General features: G+C 31.1%; 1 protein-coding gene across 4 annotated transcripts in view; it reads right to left on the reverse strand.

The window, feature by feature from the left end:
* The window catches only part of Lim1 (LIM homeobox 1), a 52,814-nt gene extending 38,124 nt beyond the window's left edge, over window positions 1-14,690 (reverse strand). Inside the window, exons 1-3 of one of the 4 annotated variants that reach the window (XM_085199205.1) lie at window positions 14,534-14,690; window positions 9,243-9,432; window positions 3,715-3,923 (exon numbers count right to left, since the gene is read on the reverse strand). In XM_085199205.1, coding sequence (XP_085055331.1) covers window positions 3,715-3,923; window positions 9,243-9,409 — 376 coding nt within the window. In that variant the 5' untranslated portion in view covers window positions 9,410-9,432; window positions 14,534-14,690. Of the gene's footprint in view, window positions 1-3,714; window positions 3,924-9,242; window positions 9,433-14,451 lie in introns of all 4 variants that reach the window. The other 3 variants (XM_085199188.1, XM_085199179.1, XM_085199196.1) reach the window with 3 other exon arrangements.
* Window positions 14,691-18,363: the final 3,673 nt, after the last annotated feature.

The following is an 18,363-nucleotide window of genomic DNA, read 5'->3' on the forward strand; positions in this document are numbered from 1 at the left end:
AGAAAGAATTTTATTCCAAAAAAACGCTAATCAAGAATAATTTCAACAGGTTTTATATTAAAACTTAACTACAGCGTTGATGGAGATTGATTTAACACTACCATAAAACTATATTGTAACACCTACTTTGCATTTTAAATTTATACATAAAAAAAACACTATTTTTTTTTTACTTTATGCTGTGAAGAAATCATGATCATCATATTATATGATCCATGCCGTAACCTATTCTTTTGAGGGTAGGCTGAGCAAATATCTGCAGTCCACGCTCCGGGGTGTTTGTGTTGCAACCGATATGGGGACGTGTGTTTTTGTTTGGCTTTCGCTTTGGCGCGTTCGCCTCATACAACTAACCTGTAATTTGGTCCAAATGAACTAGAAAATATATACGAAATATTATACCTATCTATATAAAAACTATTTTTTCCAAATATAATGTTATAAGGATTTAGTCATAAAAATTGAAAATTAAATTAAAATTAATATGAAAACACAGAGATTTCCAAGCAGAATGAACAACTAACGACTGAATAGCACTAGTTTTGCAACTGACAACATCTTGCAATTTATAAAGTTCTCGGCGCGAGCGCACTTCATCTACGGTTGCATCTTGCGTAATAATCGTGACAGCATCTCAAGCATGCACATCGAAAGGAGACACTTCATCCTTATAGCCATTCAACTTAAGTGGAATTATATTTTGAAATTTAAAATTATTAAATATTTTAACTTATTAACCGCTAAAAAATACAATAAAACCCTAAATAAGTTATCTACAATCTATGTAACACTATATCTACCTGGTGCCTGTTTAAAATCTATAAGACCTATACTGAAAGGTAAATAGGGTTGAAATATTGTCTGTATTGTAAATACAGACTTAACGGTACTTAGAAACCATATTAAAATACGTTGAAAGCGTAATACTAATTTATTCGTATTAATTTTATATTCTGTGCGAGAATATATTTTATCTACTGTATACAATTTTAATCTAGTCAAACAAAGTCTTAAAGATTTAAAATAAACTACAGAACTACACATATCAATAACCACGTAAGCCGCTTATCCTTCGGGTGGAGGCTTATCCACGGTTTAGTTCAGCCAGTGGAAGCGATTCCTTATTTGATATATATTATCTGTATCAGCTCACTGCACTAAGGGAGAGATGTTATCTGTGCTTCCCTTGTTTCATACTTTTGACATGTACTTGTATAATGGAATTTCTAAAAAGTTTTTGTTTGTGCTATATATTATATTTATTTATCACAATACCTGATATTATAGTATAAAATTAGATAAAACGATTTTTTTTTAAATAATCATGGCTGCAGAAGTCATTTCTATATGTTCTGTACTAAAACGTTATTTTTTTAACATTTCTTTTTCATTAAACAACCGTACGCTGTTTGTTCATCCGTATTATTCCAACAGCAATATCTAAACACAATTACCCTCCGCAAACAGACGACGCCGGGGGCTAGCACATGTTATGTGTGTAGGTAAACAGTTGCGAGAGATGCTTTTACTTTTCGTGAATTATTATTGAATTGAATTTATAATATTTCAATTGACGTAATCACGATATTTTCAGCATTATTCTCAATGTTCATACAATATTATTAATAAATTATACACTTTATTAATATTATTTGATTTAGTCTTAAATTCGTCACTATTTATAATCTTATAACAATTCTTATCACTTCACCCTCCGTCTTCCAGTAGTGTAATTCCGTGGAGAATACAAAACCAAAAGGCGTTCCAAATTCAAACTATATTTCTAAAAGTAAAAAGAATCAGTCAGAAGTGGCCAGTTATATGTATATTAAAAGCATCCAATATGTAATATGTCATATTTGCGGTTTTTTATATTATACTAGCGGCCCGCTCGCGGCTTCACCCGCGTGAACTATGTTATTATTAATTTCTGTCTTCATGACTACGTCCTAGTGACGCCTATGCAAAATTTGAGACCTAGCATTTGTAGTAACGAAGTTTCATACAAACTTTCGACCCCAAAAACAACCCCTTAGAAGTCGAATATTGAAAATTCCCGTCTTAGCAAGCACCTACATCCTATAAATAACTCCTATGCAAAATTTGAGATTCCTAGCACATGTAGTTTCTGAGATTTCGTGATGAGTGAGTGACCTTTCGATTTTATATATATAAGATAGGTATATTAATAATCGATAACAATAATATGTATATTGTGTTAACTTGTAGTATTAATTACTTAGTTTTATTTTGCATACAAAATTATTTATCTTTAATCATTTAATGAATAGTTAAACTTATTGTTTTAGTAATGTTTAAAGATGACAGTAGTGCAAACAGAATATATTAAGGGGGTAAAATATATCTACATATTAATTCATTTCCTTAAAATCAGCTATAACGAACTACCAATATATAAATGCACAACATTTAATTCGTACTGACTTAATTATAAGTTTCATATTTTAACAACCCCTTCAACCCCATCAGACCTTTTTCAAACTCCCTAACACGTTTCTATCAAGATCAACCCTCAATCAAAATATTTGTACAACCACTAGCTATCTATTTAAAATTTCATCTAACAATTCTCGCGTTATATCTACAATCGTCATTTTTTCATGGCACATCAAGGTGTCGAGGTTGCCGTCGACAAAGCGGTAAATAAAAAAAATAAAAAAGATGTCCATGGCACTACCGCATGGAGACTGGAGACGTAGCTAATGTGTAATGCGGTTGAGTTTTTGTCCAAGTCCAAGAGTCGATCTTTTTGTTTCTTTTTTCTTTTCATCCAGATTCGGTTACGGTTGGTATTGATCGAAAAATCCGATTTCGAAATGGGTGCTCCGAAACTTTTATTGTTTGTAATAAAAAAACGCATTTTGAACTGAGAATGCAATTCTCACATGTCACGTTCAGAAATGGAAGGGGACGCGGTCGTGTTTTAGAAAAGTAATTATTCGACATCGATTGGAGCCAAGTTGAGGTGAGGACAATATAAAAGCTAATTTATTTTTTTCCTCAAACCACAATGCTCGCTGTTGCAAACGTGATACCATGTGTCCATGTTTTGATTGGAATTACGTAAATAAAACTCAACTTGGCCGCGTACAAGTAATTTCAAAGCAATTGCTCTATTGTACATATATTTTATTTTATTTAATATGGCAACACTCTATATCTATTATATATTTGGTTATGAAGGTCATTTTCCCTTCTAATATTTTTTCCCTAATAATATACTTATAGCGTCAATTACATGATCATTTAGACTCATTTAAAACTTTAAGCTCATCGAGTCATTTACATAATTTTATGAGCCGTATCGGTTGCTACGAATTTTCGTTAATTACATAAGTTATTTTTACGGCGTTCATAAAAATTTAGGTGTTAAAAATTTTAATTGTCATGTCGCAATAATATCTTTATTGTTTAAATAAATATACTTATTTAGAGATCGTTATGGCACAAGGGTGTGACTGTAACGCGATGGTTCTGGTTTCGATACCCACTCTAGAGAATGAATTATTATTTCTTAATATTTTCACTTTTTCGCTCTGGCAACAAGGCAAAAGCCCTGCGCTGAGTTCGGCTGAAAGTGGGAACTGGAGTGTCTTAACACTCTCTAGCCCGCCAATTCCCTACGCGTAACATGTTATATGCGGGATACAGCGTGAAGCTGATATATTTATTTATTATTTTTAATCTACTTACAGTGTGTTGGAGCTTTTCCGGCTAAATAATCTTCTTTACATATGAATTTGTTGTCATCTAGCACGTACAACTCTTCTCCTGTAGATAGTTGTTTTCTACACACGAGGCAGGTGAAGCAGTTCAAGTGGAACACTTTCTCTCTCGCTTTTCGAACCAGGTCCGAAGGAGAGATGCCATGTCCACAGCCACTGCATTTCGTTCCGTAACGCCTGTGGACAAGTATTTCAAGAACAAATTAGAAGCTATTCAATTATACAATAACTAAAATAAATCAATTGAAAGATGAATTAGCTACAGGCGGTTGTTTTTTTAAAATAGCGGGATTTGAACCTGCACCTCTTTGAAATTGTCCAATATTTTAATATTAATTCCGGTATGTTCAATTTTAACACTTTAGCAAAGAAAGATAAAAAGTAATAAAGTCTAACCAACATACGAAAACACCTATACATAAGTATAAAAATGTATTAATTTAATTTACAAAAAAAAAAATAACCTCAAAGATATTTAAAAACAATTTATTGGCATTAACCTTCTCAAGATAATCTAGTAACCCAAATACCACGTTTTTCTAATGTTTCTTATAATAATTAGTTATTGTTTTAATTCCATAATCAAGCTTATTAACATAGCGTCGCGTGCTTCAAACAATTGAAGCTCGACATCATCATGTGGATGACCAGAGATTTCTTAAGAGACTATTTTTGCAAAAAAATAAAAAGAAAAAAGAAATTAAATTTTAAGATTTTTTAACTCCAAGCTGTATCCCGCATATGGAAGAAGGAACCTTGAAATCCGTTTCCCAGTTTTCGCGGAATTCATGAGATACAAAAAAAAAAACAAAAATATTAAATATTAAATTTCCGCGAGTGAGAATCGAACCCAAACCTTGTGCTCCTCCACCACGCCTGGCCTCATATGTACGAGTATAATCTGTGATTTCTTAAGAAACTAACCTTCACAAAATTGTACCAGCAATAAAAAACTTAACTTTGCCAAATATTCTGTCAAACATTAATAAATTATAAGTCATAAAAATAGTTTAGGAGCTACTCGCGAAGACGAGATACTGACAGGCCAGCTATTAATAAACGTTATAAACGTACCAGTGTGTATTGGCATTCGTTGAGTTTTGAAAGATTATTGCAATATGCAAATGATTTGGATGATTTATTGATTGATCCACCTATAATCGGAAGCAATACTGACGTCCGTGTAACTGTAAACGCAACAGTTTGTGGGTTCGATTCCCACTCAAATAGATTAAATTACATCAGCTTCACGCTGTATTCTGCACATAGCAGGATAGGCAGAGGGAATCTAGTGTTAAGACACTCCGTTCCTCACTTTCCGCCGTTTTCTCGAGGCGCCAGAGCAAATATTTAATCTCCTCGAGTGGAGATCGAACCCAAAACCAGTCGGTTTTACAATTTGTGAAATTAAATAATAAATATTTTTGTTTTTTTGCCTTGGTGTCGAGGCAAAGCGCGAGAGTTCCGCTACTCAACACGCAGTGCCTCCAAAATTCGGTGGAAAGTGGGAAGCGGAGTGCCCTAACTACCCTCGATCTGCTTACCCTGCAACATACGGACTACAGCGAGAAACTGAAGAGAAAAGGACACTGTCATCGTACGCTTGTGGATCTCAGGAGTTTATTTAATTTTTGTATATACCTAACATCTAAAATCTTGCCATTAACATACTAAATTATCTTATTAATTATAAGAAAAAATTAGAAATCTCTATATATAAAAGAATATGAAATATCATTTAACCTCTTAACTGAGAACGATGACAAGTTTGAATAACATGTAAACATTATGTATGCGCATTATTTAAAGATTTGCATTCGATTTACTTAATAATATGTTACGAATGTTGGAGTAAAAAAGTAATAATAAATTTAATACTTATTTAAATTTAAGATATATATATATCTAATATATATTTAGAGCTAGTCTATGTTTAGTGCTAGCAACTGCAAATACAATGGTAACGGGTTCAATCCCCACTCTAGCTAAGGAATGAATTATTTTTATTGCTCCCCTCTGATATACAACCTGCACAAAATGCAGGGTTATATTGTCTCAAGGTCTTATGGAAAATGGAGAACGGAGTGTCTTAACACTATGTTTATTTTTCTCCTACTCTACCTCGTACGGAATATAGTATGAGACTATTTAGAACAACTAGTTTATCGTTTTGTATTGACAACTGTCATTTATTTTAAGACGAATTATATTCAAATCGTGATTCATTTGAAACACGCAAGCTGAGAACATTGGATTTGAACTTGTACCACATTTTTATATGGCAAACTAAACAATAATATCATAATATAATAATTATTTAATTAATATATATAAATATTTGATTATTTTTTCTTTTATCCAACCCTTTACAGATTTTCCAGCGGGAGGCACCTTTTATCACATATTCCTCGTACCATATAAATATCAAAAATATTATTTGTTATAAGTAATTCCAGCACTAGTTATACTATTTTATCAAAACAATTCTTTAGCGGCAGTGTCTTTTATACTTTTATTATCGCATTGATTGATTACCAACGCTATTTACATAAACGATGGAAGGCCGTATGAATAAAACATTGTATTGACGGACTCGGCGTTCAGCCATTTTAATTTGAATATTGCCGCTAATTTTAATGCTTAGAAAATAATATAGATTTAAATAATGGTGAAAATTATAACGTTAAAATTATAACATTTGAGGTTAGGTTGCCCTAAAAAAAATGGGACCAATACTGACGATTTGTGTTCCGGCGGAAATGACGTCACTTAAACAAAGGAAGTGGGAAATGTCACCGAATAAACTCATAATATATATGGTGATGTCACTCAAATTAACCTATATTTTTTCAGGTTAGGTTTTTTACGTTACATTTTTATGTTTAAAAAACAATAAGTAAATAAAAAATTAAAGCATTAGGTATGGCATATCATAAATGAAAACATAATTTGGCCATCATGGCCCTGCGCCATAAAGGTGTGACTGTATCGCGATGGTTGCAGATTCGATCCCCATTCAGGGAAATTAAATATTATTTATTAATGTATAAGAAAAATAACGATCCTCATTTACTCGAAGCGTCATTTTTCTTAAATTTGAATATGTCGTGTTCTCAATGTCTGCAATGTCAGTTGTAATGTAAAATATTAAATTGATATAAAATTATAATTAAACTAACAAATCACCTGGAGTAAAAGCTTTTAATGTTGTTTTCTGTTTTTATTGCAGAAACCCAACTTGAGTTTTTATTTCAAGAGTGAAATAATTAACATTATTATTTTTTCGCCCTGGCAACAAGACATAAGTCCGGCTTTGGGGAAAGGAATGTCTTACTAGGTACTAGGTTCCCTATAAAAATTTTAAAAAATACCACAATAAATTCTGGAATTTTCATACAAAAAATAATGTATGAATGACTAATGTAAACTTCTTTATAAATTATAGACAATGAAATTAAGGCATTACAGAACGGAAGCGGTGAGTGAACCTCTTTCCGCTGACCTGCGACCAAAATTGTTTTTTTTTTTCCTTTTTTGGTGTCATATAATTTAATAGTAGATCCTAATGTCACTTTTTAGTAAAATATAAAGATTATGGTTAATAATGATTATTAGTTATCTGTAGTTAGAACATAAAAATGGAGCTTTATTAAAAAACAAACAACTTGAAAAACAACTGTTGCGATCACATTGTTTTTGTTAATATCAAACAAAGTTATAATAGCTTTTATGATATTATTGCTTTTTTTTTGCTTCACGCTGTTTCACGCAGATAGCAGATAGGCAGAGGGAAACTAAAGTTAAGATATTCCGTTCCTCACTTTTCCAATTCTGAAAATACCTATTGCGTGTTGAGTGGCGGAACTAAACGCCGCGCTCTGTCTCAGCCTACCAAATCGAGAAAATAAAAATACTAAATTTTCATTTTGTCGAATGGGAAGTGAACCCACAACCCACAATCTATAGAAATTAATAGTTATATAGTTTAGCAAACTATTGATAGATGAAAAATAAGTATATTTGTATTAAGCTAAATAATGAAATTATTCTATATATTTCTTTAATAATAAATTGATTGTGTGCGTAAGTTAAGTTCATGCCTATTTTATATGCACACGCGGTCCTAACCTTTTGTATTATGATTTTTCTAATGAATTTACAACGCTAGTGTCGGAACTCTCTGGATAGTTTTTGTTGTTTATTTTCATTGTATTCTATTTTAGGCCATGATGAGATAATACAATACAAAAAAAAACAAAAAAATATGCTCAAATGTATAGCCCTCCTACTATTTTCCTATTTAGTAGATATAGTATATACATGCTTACCTACATGTATCAAGTTTATGAAATACTTGCCTAAGAATAAAATTATACTATTAAAATCTTTTCTTTCATAGTAAACTTATATAATTGAGTTAAATTTCCTCGTAGCACAGGAGCACAAGCGTGTAGACTGGCAAGGCAGATTGTGGGTTCGATTCCCACTCAAGGAATGAATTCCGTCACTAAGCACGCAATACTGTCAGAATACTGTCTCAACATTAGGTTCCCAGGTTCCCTTTGCCTTCTACCCTGCTATTTACGGGATGCTAAAAAAGCGTGAGGCTAAAAAGAAAAATCTACTTATAGATAGATAGATAAGCAACCTCACTATTAAGAATATATTTTTAATCTATTACAAAATCTATGGTTTGTAAGTTTGCAAGTGCACTTTTTTATAATGTGAGAACAAATATAACATAAACGGTACACCATTTATCACGAACATGCGATTCACTTCGCGCAACAGATAATAAATGGCTTACTTCCTTTTAAAAAATCATCAATTAACCTTCTTTTTTATTTGAATTAATTTCTAGAAAATAAACTTAACTCTGAATCTAAGTAAAGTTTTTGAAAAACTTTTTGAATTATTTTATTTTGTTTTTTAAATCTATTTTTTGTTTAAGTTTAATAATAAGCGTCCTCGGTAAGGTAAATAGTAATTTAAGGATTTTTTTAAAAGTTTTGCACTACACTAATATCAACAATTATTGAAATACACATTTATTATTATCATTTATTTAATATTACATTGTAAATAAAAAAAATATCACTGATATAAGTACCTACAGTATTAAAAAAATATTGACAATAAAAATACTATATTCATTGAATATTTATTATTATACATTTTTATTATGCGTTAATTTAGTGTTTAATGCCATATGTAAGTAATTTCAGTAGTAAGTAAGGCTTAGTTGTCACATATTTTGATGTAAATTTGCAAATACCTACATATAAAAAAAATCAGTTTAGACTTAAATTTTTTCCAAACATCCAACTGATGACTAAAGCAAAAGAGGTGGCTCTTTTGCTTTAGTCAATCAGTATATTAGCGGCTTGTGCTATTAATATAGGATTTAATTTTTTAAAAAAAGTTTGAGGACAACAGATAAAATATATAAATATAAAAAAAAACAAACATTTCCGTTTTAATTCAACCAAAACTTACCTAAAGAAATCGTTTCTACAGAACAATTTGTTATCTCTAGAATAGCACTTATCAGCCAGAGGCGCGCGGCAGTCGGCACAGCGCACGCACGCCGCGTGCCACGCCCGCTCCAGCACGTGCAGCAGGAATTTGTCCAGGATGGGCTTCTCGCAGCCGGCGCAGGCCATGGCGCCGCCTGCTTCGCCACGTCCTGTGGGCAACGGAGGTTATATTAGTTTAAGGTTATACTTGAGGCCAGTCCTGGCGCAGGGGCACAAACACAAAGGGACCCACACGAGGAAATGGCTCTCTTCTTGGCTCTGGTGTCGACGCAAAGCGTGGAAATGAGTTCCACCACTTAACATACAATGCCTCCAGAATTCGACAGAAATCGAGGAACGGATTGCCTAACTAGTAATACTAGCGACGTAACCGCGGCTTCGTCCGCTTAAACTTATTATTATATATACCTATAGCCTTTGTACTTATATTGTAATCTGATTTATATATATTTTTTTGTATTTTAAGTTTCATCTAAATCCGTCAACTAGTTTCTAGTCATAAACTTTCACATTTATAATATTAATAAGATATAGACAGGATATATGTATTTAAAAACGAGTAACTAAGATTTGTTTTTATTTTATTACCTTTTATTAACTTTATTGTGTGCATAATTTAATAAGTAACAAAGGAGTAAGTCACCTTCCACGAATAGTCAACTTAGCACAGAATGGACTTAAAATTGGTGAAATAGTTAAAATAGAGACAAAATATCATAATCTATTATATCACTTAAGTACTGCCATCAGTTTGTGTAATTTATTATTTTATATTTACCTTATATCATTTAAACAATGATTCAATAGTTATCTACTACCTATTTACTTAGGATGTAAATTAAAAAATAAAATATCATTTAACAAAATTACTCTATATTATCCATCATTGGAAAAAGTAAAATATAATGACAATAAATGATAATAAAATTCTGTGTATAATTTACAATAATAAAAGAGAGAACCAAGTGTCAAGACACTCAGTTCTCTTTTTCCAGCCGGAATTAAAGACAATTCTTGTCGGTGCGCCGCCATATTTATGAACCTAGTATAGAATTTATGTATACATACTATATCAGTAATTTCTTTATAGATTTTCATTGGCATTTATAATTTAAGAAACTCAAATTATAAATCTCCCTTCAACAAATATACCTACCTACCTACTACCTAAATGTAAAATTTCGCAATTTAAAAACTACCTATAAAAGTGTAGTAGGTAGGTAGTTTACATACGAGTATATACTTCCCTTTATCGCAAATCGGTAGCACAGAGCACTACACTGCCTTGCACTATAATAGGATTTTGTTTTACGATCGATAAAGCTTAGTTGAATAAAGTTTTATTAGCATACGTTATTACCACGTACATGGCCGTTCGATTTTGTAAATCGTGTAGGCACCTAACCTAACATTATATATATCGAGCTAATATTTGTTTTGCGTGAAGCTGTCACGCGCTATCCCGCTTATAGCGGGTTGGCAGAGATCCGTTAAGACCGTTTCCTACTTTCCGCCGGATTCGTTAGGGTTTTGCGTGTTGCATTGTTGCCAGAGCGAAAAAATGAAAATACTAGTAAATAATCATTAATGAACCGACTGGGTATTGAAACCACGACCGTCGTGTTTATAGTTACATGCTTGTGCCACTGAACTAAGACGGCCTCAATTATATGTGTATGTGGCCTAATATATTTTTAATATGGTTTTAAATTTTATTTACGCAATAATAATTTTTATTCATTTTTAAATAAGATATATACTTAGTACTATTTATATTGACAAGATTTTTACTTTTTTCGTTTACTATGTAAATATAAAACACATAGTATTATTAAATATTATTATTCTACTTAAAATGACTATTTTTCTTAAATCATGAATAATTATTAATAAGACAAACAAGATATATAGTTCACTTAATATATTAAGTATTATATGAAATGTATAAATTATTCCAGTTAAAATATAACTTTAATGTTCCATAAAAATATTTATGATGAAATGTTTATGATAGGACAAAGACAAAAAGAGGAACTCTTCCTCTTTTTGTCCAATTGTTTTAATATTTTAAAAATTCTAACCAAAATCCAAAGTTAAGTAATGCATACCGTATTTTGAAATAGTTAATAATTTAATATAATATTTTGTTTTTTTTTTTAATGAATTTGTTATAGGACTAATAACAGCATAGTATGGAGTTGTCTAATTGTAGAGCATTAAGGTATATAATACTTTAATAATTAATCTATAATTAATTATATATCTGTACGGATAAATTTTCTCTAGGGCTTAAATTAGTGACTATTATTTTTTTTTCAATTTTGACTTGCATAGATGCAGTAATTTTTGAGTATAAACAAAAATGCTTTTTCCCTTTCTATAAAATTTAAAATAATGTACAACATAGAAAACAACACCCGTAAGTAAAACTGCTAAAAAAAGCTCATTGGACTAAATAGAAAATGCAACTTAAAACACTAATAATTTTATATTTTTTACACGAAATGATAAACATAAAAAATGTTTTAAAAAACCCGGCTTGACAAACGAATCTATAATACCTTTAATATTTTATATGCATTTATTTTCTTTTTTTAGTTCTACTGTATTTTTCCCAATTTCCCGTAAAACATCCCGTACGATTAAAAACTTATTGCTTTAGTCATTTAATAATTAAAATAAATAGTTTAATTACATAAAATACTTACAATAATATTTTTATTAAAATAAAAAATAAACTAAAAATAGGTCTCAATTCTCAATTCAAATTTCTGGCGTCATTTCTTTTGAGTTCAAAAAGTTGACATTTATTAGTAAAATTTATGAAGGTCGTTTTATATTCCATATTCAAATCGAAATTTCCAATTGGTCGCGCGTCATTTCAGGCACGTTCAGAAATCTGCACGAGTTCTTTTTTTGTTCGATACTAAAAACTGTACAATACTTTTTTAATAATTATTTTTGTCTACTTCATATATATTGTACCAAAATATTATCTAAAAAATTGTAAATATGCACAAAATCACCTATATTAAACACACTTTACAGATTAAATAAAATAAATTATTTTCAAGATGTTCTACAAGAAAAAAAGGCAAATACCACACACCTCATATAAACAGCGTGAAGTGAATACATTATGAGTGCATGTGGAAATAAGTGTTTGTCTTCCAATTACGGAAAAACCGCTAAACCAATTTGCAAAGGATCCGGGCTCACTAATAAGCATGATAGTACTCATTACTTAACCACAACAGGTGTTTACTAACATTGTATAACATAATATCTAAATAGATATGCTTAAAATATTTTTTATTAACTTTTTAACAAAAAATAAGCGATAAATCATCTCTATTCTTTGGCAACTAAGTGTTAAAACACTCCGTTGCCTACTTTCTGCAGAATTCTGGATTTAACAGTCACACTTTGTGCCTCTACACATGTTTTATTTAAATAATTACTAAAATTAATAAATTTATCTACATTTCTCTATTTAATGTTATTACGGTACACATACTTAAGCATACAAAGAAAATTATTTAATCCAAGATATTATTTTCTATCAGTTTCTTTCTATTTTAAAGTGTTAAACCATTGTATCTACAAAAAACCCACCATTTTTTCCCAAAACCTAATCCCTGCCATCTTAATTCCGCTCACTTAACATAAACTGTTAAAAAATCAAACTAAATCGTTGAAACAGTGTCCGTTCCATTTTTGAAATTCTTGTAAATGATACAAAGATGTTTAAAATAACGGCTTTGCATCTTTAAGTGATACTTTAGGAGTCGAGTAAAATGACTAAAACCAAAAGCCGATTACGTGGAGTCAGTGTTTTAATCCATAAAATCATTGTTTTTTTTTATTTGGTCAGTGCTAGAAATATTTTAAGTGTGCCAAAGATTTTGCAAGTATTTAACTAAAAAACTAAGTTGTAGAACTTTTTTGTAATTACAATTTGTCTCTAGTTGTAACTAACAAAAATAACTAAATAATTTTCGACATCTACAATATGTTATTACTGATTATTTTACATTTAGAATTTTGTCACTTGCACTTACTTTATTCTAATTTCTCTTAAAAAATATATGCTGATGAAATAACTATTATATATAAAACTATGTTCCTTATATTACAACATGACACACCTATAGCCTGTTATAATATTTTTGTGCATCTATTAAGAATTAGAATCCTAAATAAATTAAATTATATAGCTAAGTCTATTGCAATTTTTTACAATAATAAAAATATCGGTACAGCTTTCAAATTACTTCTTTGCAATAAAAAAATATACACAAATTTGTAATTTACTGTGACATTTAATATTGAAGTGATATTGTATCTGTGGCACAAGAGATAAAAAAAATACAGTTAATCTGTTTCATTATTTGTAATTACTTCTATAATCTGTATTAAAGCTTATTTCATTGTTTCAGTTTTCAGTATAAATAATATGTTAATCTTGCTAGGTATGTTGTAATTATACAATTTATATTTAATTTAGATAGTATTAGCTTATAATTATTATCTACCATATATATTTTTTTGATATTCTTAAAACTATGATAATGATTTGTTTATAGAAAAAAATGCAGTTATATATTTGAATTACTTATTTACTAAACTTTTAGAAACTATAGTTAATATTGTATTAGCTTATACTATATATGTATACCTAGTGAATATTCAGATTTTAGAATATTTATATTTGACATCGAGCTTTTACCGTTTTCTCTTGTATGTGTTGCGAATTTCACATGAATACTAGCGCCGTCAACATAGGCCTAAAATATCTAACTTTACTCGTGTAATGCAAAACAATTTGCATAAATTAATTTCAAATATATATATTAAAATTTATTTTTGTTGTGTTAAGAAATATTAATAGTTAGATTACCTTATATTTTATAAATAGGTAGGTCAATTAATAGTTGTAGTTTAAAATAAATATTTAGACGTGTTATACGTTTGTATGTCTTAGTGTTTCTATTATGACTATATGTAGAGCATATAATATATATAAACGAATGACTTTTTAAAACTTTTAAGACATTTCTAATTTTAATTGTAGTATTTTTGTTTATATTAATCATGCGTACACTTATATAAACAAAAAATAAATAATAAACAGGAAAATAAATGTAGAGAAAAAAAAACAAAACAACCTCCATACGTTGGCATTGCTGCACACAAAGTTCAATTTTTCAAACACAAAAAATTCAATTTTTCAAATCACGAGACACTGACTTTTACCAATGTGGTGCTGGTGGAAGGGGGCATGTGCCCCCCGTCCTGCGGCAAGGAATCCCGCCACTTCGACACCCTGACACGACACTGCACAGACACAACCCGACACGGGGACAACCGACACGCGCGACAGCTAGACGCGTACTGATCGCTCTACCATCGCTCGCCTACCGCTTTTTCACCACAAAACTCTATAGACAAAGATAGAATAAACACACTATACATGTGTGCGAAAGAGATAGCGACAGTAGCGGTTGGTGGGCGTGGTCACGGCAACCAGCCAGTAGGACCACGGGGTGGCGCCAACGCTTTTGGACGTTTTTTCCGTGCGTGTTGTTTGGTTGTGTTTAGTTCTGTGGGACACGTGCGTCGGTAAATTTAAATTGGCTGTATAGTAGCTGTGTAATTATAGACTGGATTTTTGGGTTCCCATTTCACTCTAGGTTCCCTTCTTTTATGGTGTTTTGACGGCGTATGGGGCGTTAGACGTGCGACCGCCTTCTGAGATATGTTTGGTCTTTTTTTTATTTTTGTAGAGTTTCGGTTGAGTGTTTGTTACATGAGTGGGTTGCCCGTTTTGAAATATGTTTTCAGGTTCTTTAGGTTTTTATAGTTTTATATCTTTATTTTCTATGTGTGTAATTTATTTTATAATATTGTAATGCGTATTTAATATTTAAAAATTATTGTCGACATAACTATGTTTTTTTTAGCTTGACACTATGTCCCGCATTTGGCAGGGTAGGAAGAGGGGAGACACTCCGCTCTCATTGAGATACTTCCATTCCCCACTTTCCGCCGAATCCTGGAAGCATTTCGTTTTGAGTGGCGGAACTCTACGTGACGCTTTTCTCTCGTTACCAGAGCAGAGGAAACGAAAATATTTCTACTTATACCTATCTGTTGACTACTTAAAATCCGTTATTTTTAGAGAAAATTGAATAAAGATGTACATATATGTAGGTAGGTACCTAAGTATCAATAGTTTCACTTATTATTTTTCAATCTTCTTTATATAAGTATATTGTATTGTATTGTATATACAAGAATTAAATTATTATTTTCAATACAGTTTTTGCTTAACTATGTGCATATTAATATGATTTTGAAGTTGATTATTTTTTTTAATGACTTACATCTAATGCTAAAATTATCTTAAATTTATATATAAGTAGTATAGAGTTTTCTAAAATTATTAAAGCATGTACGTACAAAAACGTACCTACTATTTTCTTATACAATTTTATACGATGCTCAATGAGACAGTATCTTAAAACTATCTCGAATGCGGATTCAATCCCCAAATGCGGAAATTATTATATATATATCTACCTATAAATTATTAACCATTTCTCCGCTTTGGTACGATAAAACAAGGTGTTGAGTTCCATTACTCCACACAGTATGCCTTGAATTCGGCGGAAAATGGGTAACGGAGTGTCCTAAAACTAAGTTCCCTCCGCATACCCTACTATATGCGGGGTAACTACAGCGTAACAGCAACCCAGTAGGACAGTGTCTGACTATAAGCGTGATGGTTGTGTGATGATAATTATCATATATTTTTTATTAAAGATACCTATAACCATTCCCTCTTTTCTGATCTTCAGCACTAAAGAGGTAATGTCTCGAATTCTGGCAGAAACAGGGTCATCCAAAATCGATTTAAGAATATGTAGAGTCGATATGTAAAGTTTAGTTTTGTAATTTTTGTTAGTTGTTTAATTATATTGTTCGTATTAGAACTAATATTGTAATGCCTTATAATACTTACTAATAGGTAAATGCACATAACTGAAAAAAAAACAGTTTTGCCTCGGCACTAAAGCGAAGAAATAAAAATATTGATAAATAATAATTCATTATCCCGAATGAGAGTGGAAATCGAACCCACAATCGTCGCGTTACAGGCACACCTTTGTGCCTCAGGCTCCACAACGGCGTCTTGATAATATTAAATATTTAATTTTCTCGAATGGGAATTGAACCTATAATCTGTCGCGTTTACACGCCCATGCGCTACGATTGGCGCCCTAAAAGGAGAAAAAGATTTTTTTTTCTTTTAAACATCATAACATAAAGCTTTCCAAATAAAATAGCACATTAATTTTTTTTTTCTTTAATCAAGTTCATTAAGTTCATACGAGGTTGTCGTGGCGCAGGGCACCAAGGCAAAAGACCGGCAAAAGTTCCGCCACTCAATACACAATGCCTCGAAAAATTTGGCGGAAAGTGGTGAACGGAGTGTTCTAACACTAGATTCCCTCTACTTACCCTGCTGTGTGCGGGATACAGCGTGAAGCTGATTTATTTGATTTTTATTTTATTTCTTCCCTCTCTCTACTTCTGCGCGTCAGACAAAGCGCAGTTACACCAGTTAAGTTCCACCACTCAATACGTAATGCTTTCAGAAGTTGGCAGAAAATGAGGAACGAAACATCTTAATACTAGGTTCCTGGTTTCCCTCGGTTTACTAGGTACATAAACATGTGTAGGCACAAAAGAGATCTCTAAGAGAAACCTTTGTATGTGAGAAATGTTAAGTTAATTGAAGCGACTATTATGCTAATAACAGTAAACCTACAAACACATAGGTATATTTAAATATATAATAATTATAATTTGCTAATTCTATACTGTTTTGCGAATTGTCAATCAGTATAGAATTAGGAAGGGAGTGCCGTAAAACCGCAGCCTGACTTGTGAATTATTTTTCATAGGAACAGGTGTGGAGTGTAGAGAATTCAAGGCATCTTAGATGGACAGAATAGTGGCCTATCACTTAACATTTCCAAGTGGCAATTAAAAACACTCTCCAAAATAAGAAGCAGAGGTAATGTTAAAATGTAAAAAATATTTTTGAGAATAAGCAGATTGCGGTGCAGGCGAATAAGTAACTAATGCAACTAACGACGGGAATCGGACTCAAATACACATATTTAGAAATCAGTCAAGTTAGTCAGGTCTTCTTTTAGCATATGAATAGCAAATATCAGCGTAATCTATAATAGCAGAAGAACCTGCAGATGGAAATTATGTAACGAACATGGGCAACAGATTTAGCTTAGGTTCTAGATTAGATTTTAATTATTCAGTATTCAATGGAAAATGGACAATGGAGTATCTTAACACTAGCTTCTCTCTGCTTACCCTGCTGTGCGGGATACAGCGTGACAGTAATAAACTAGATTTTAAACATTGAAAATTGAAAACAAAATTATTAAATAAATTATTAATTTATTTTATTTTTAAGCTCCACGATATCCCGCTTGTTATAGTAAAACATAATGATTCCGCACACTTGTGTAATTGAAGAAAGCTTAATAAGAAAGAGACTTAAAAAAATAATTATAAAACCTGTACTAAAATCACCGAATGACGCAGATTTCATAAAAAATTATAATTTACACAACCATTACAATCAAAAGAGCTTTATAAATTTTTTGGAAAAATCATATATGTATTTTGGTACAAAAAAATGTTTTGCAACTTGTTTTGTAGGTTGTACCGCATATTATCTAGTCATTATTAATATTTAATAGATGGCGCTTTAATCTTTGAGTAAATTGATAAAGTACCTCAAACCTACGATTGAGATGACGATGGCGCCATCTTTTGAGTGTTTGATAGTAATACTATCACTAACACTCTCGGCCGTATTCTTTTAAATTCGGTCAATAGGTGGCGCTACTATCTATATTATGTATAAGAATATTTCTGAACAATGGAAGTTAGTGTTTCAAATTCTTGCTAGATGTCTCTATAATAAAATGATGTTAAAAATCGAGAATTGTATGTATAAATAATAATAATTGTTTTCAATTCATAAA

This window comes from Heliconius melpomene, chromosome 2 (assembly GCF_056956725.1).
Source record: "Heliconius melpomene rosina isolate 202511_hmr_F chromosome 2, ASM5695672v1, whole genome shotgun sequence".
Classification (NCBI taxonomy): Eukaryota; Metazoa; Arthropoda; class Insecta; order Lepidoptera; family Nymphalidae; genus Heliconius; species Heliconius melpomene.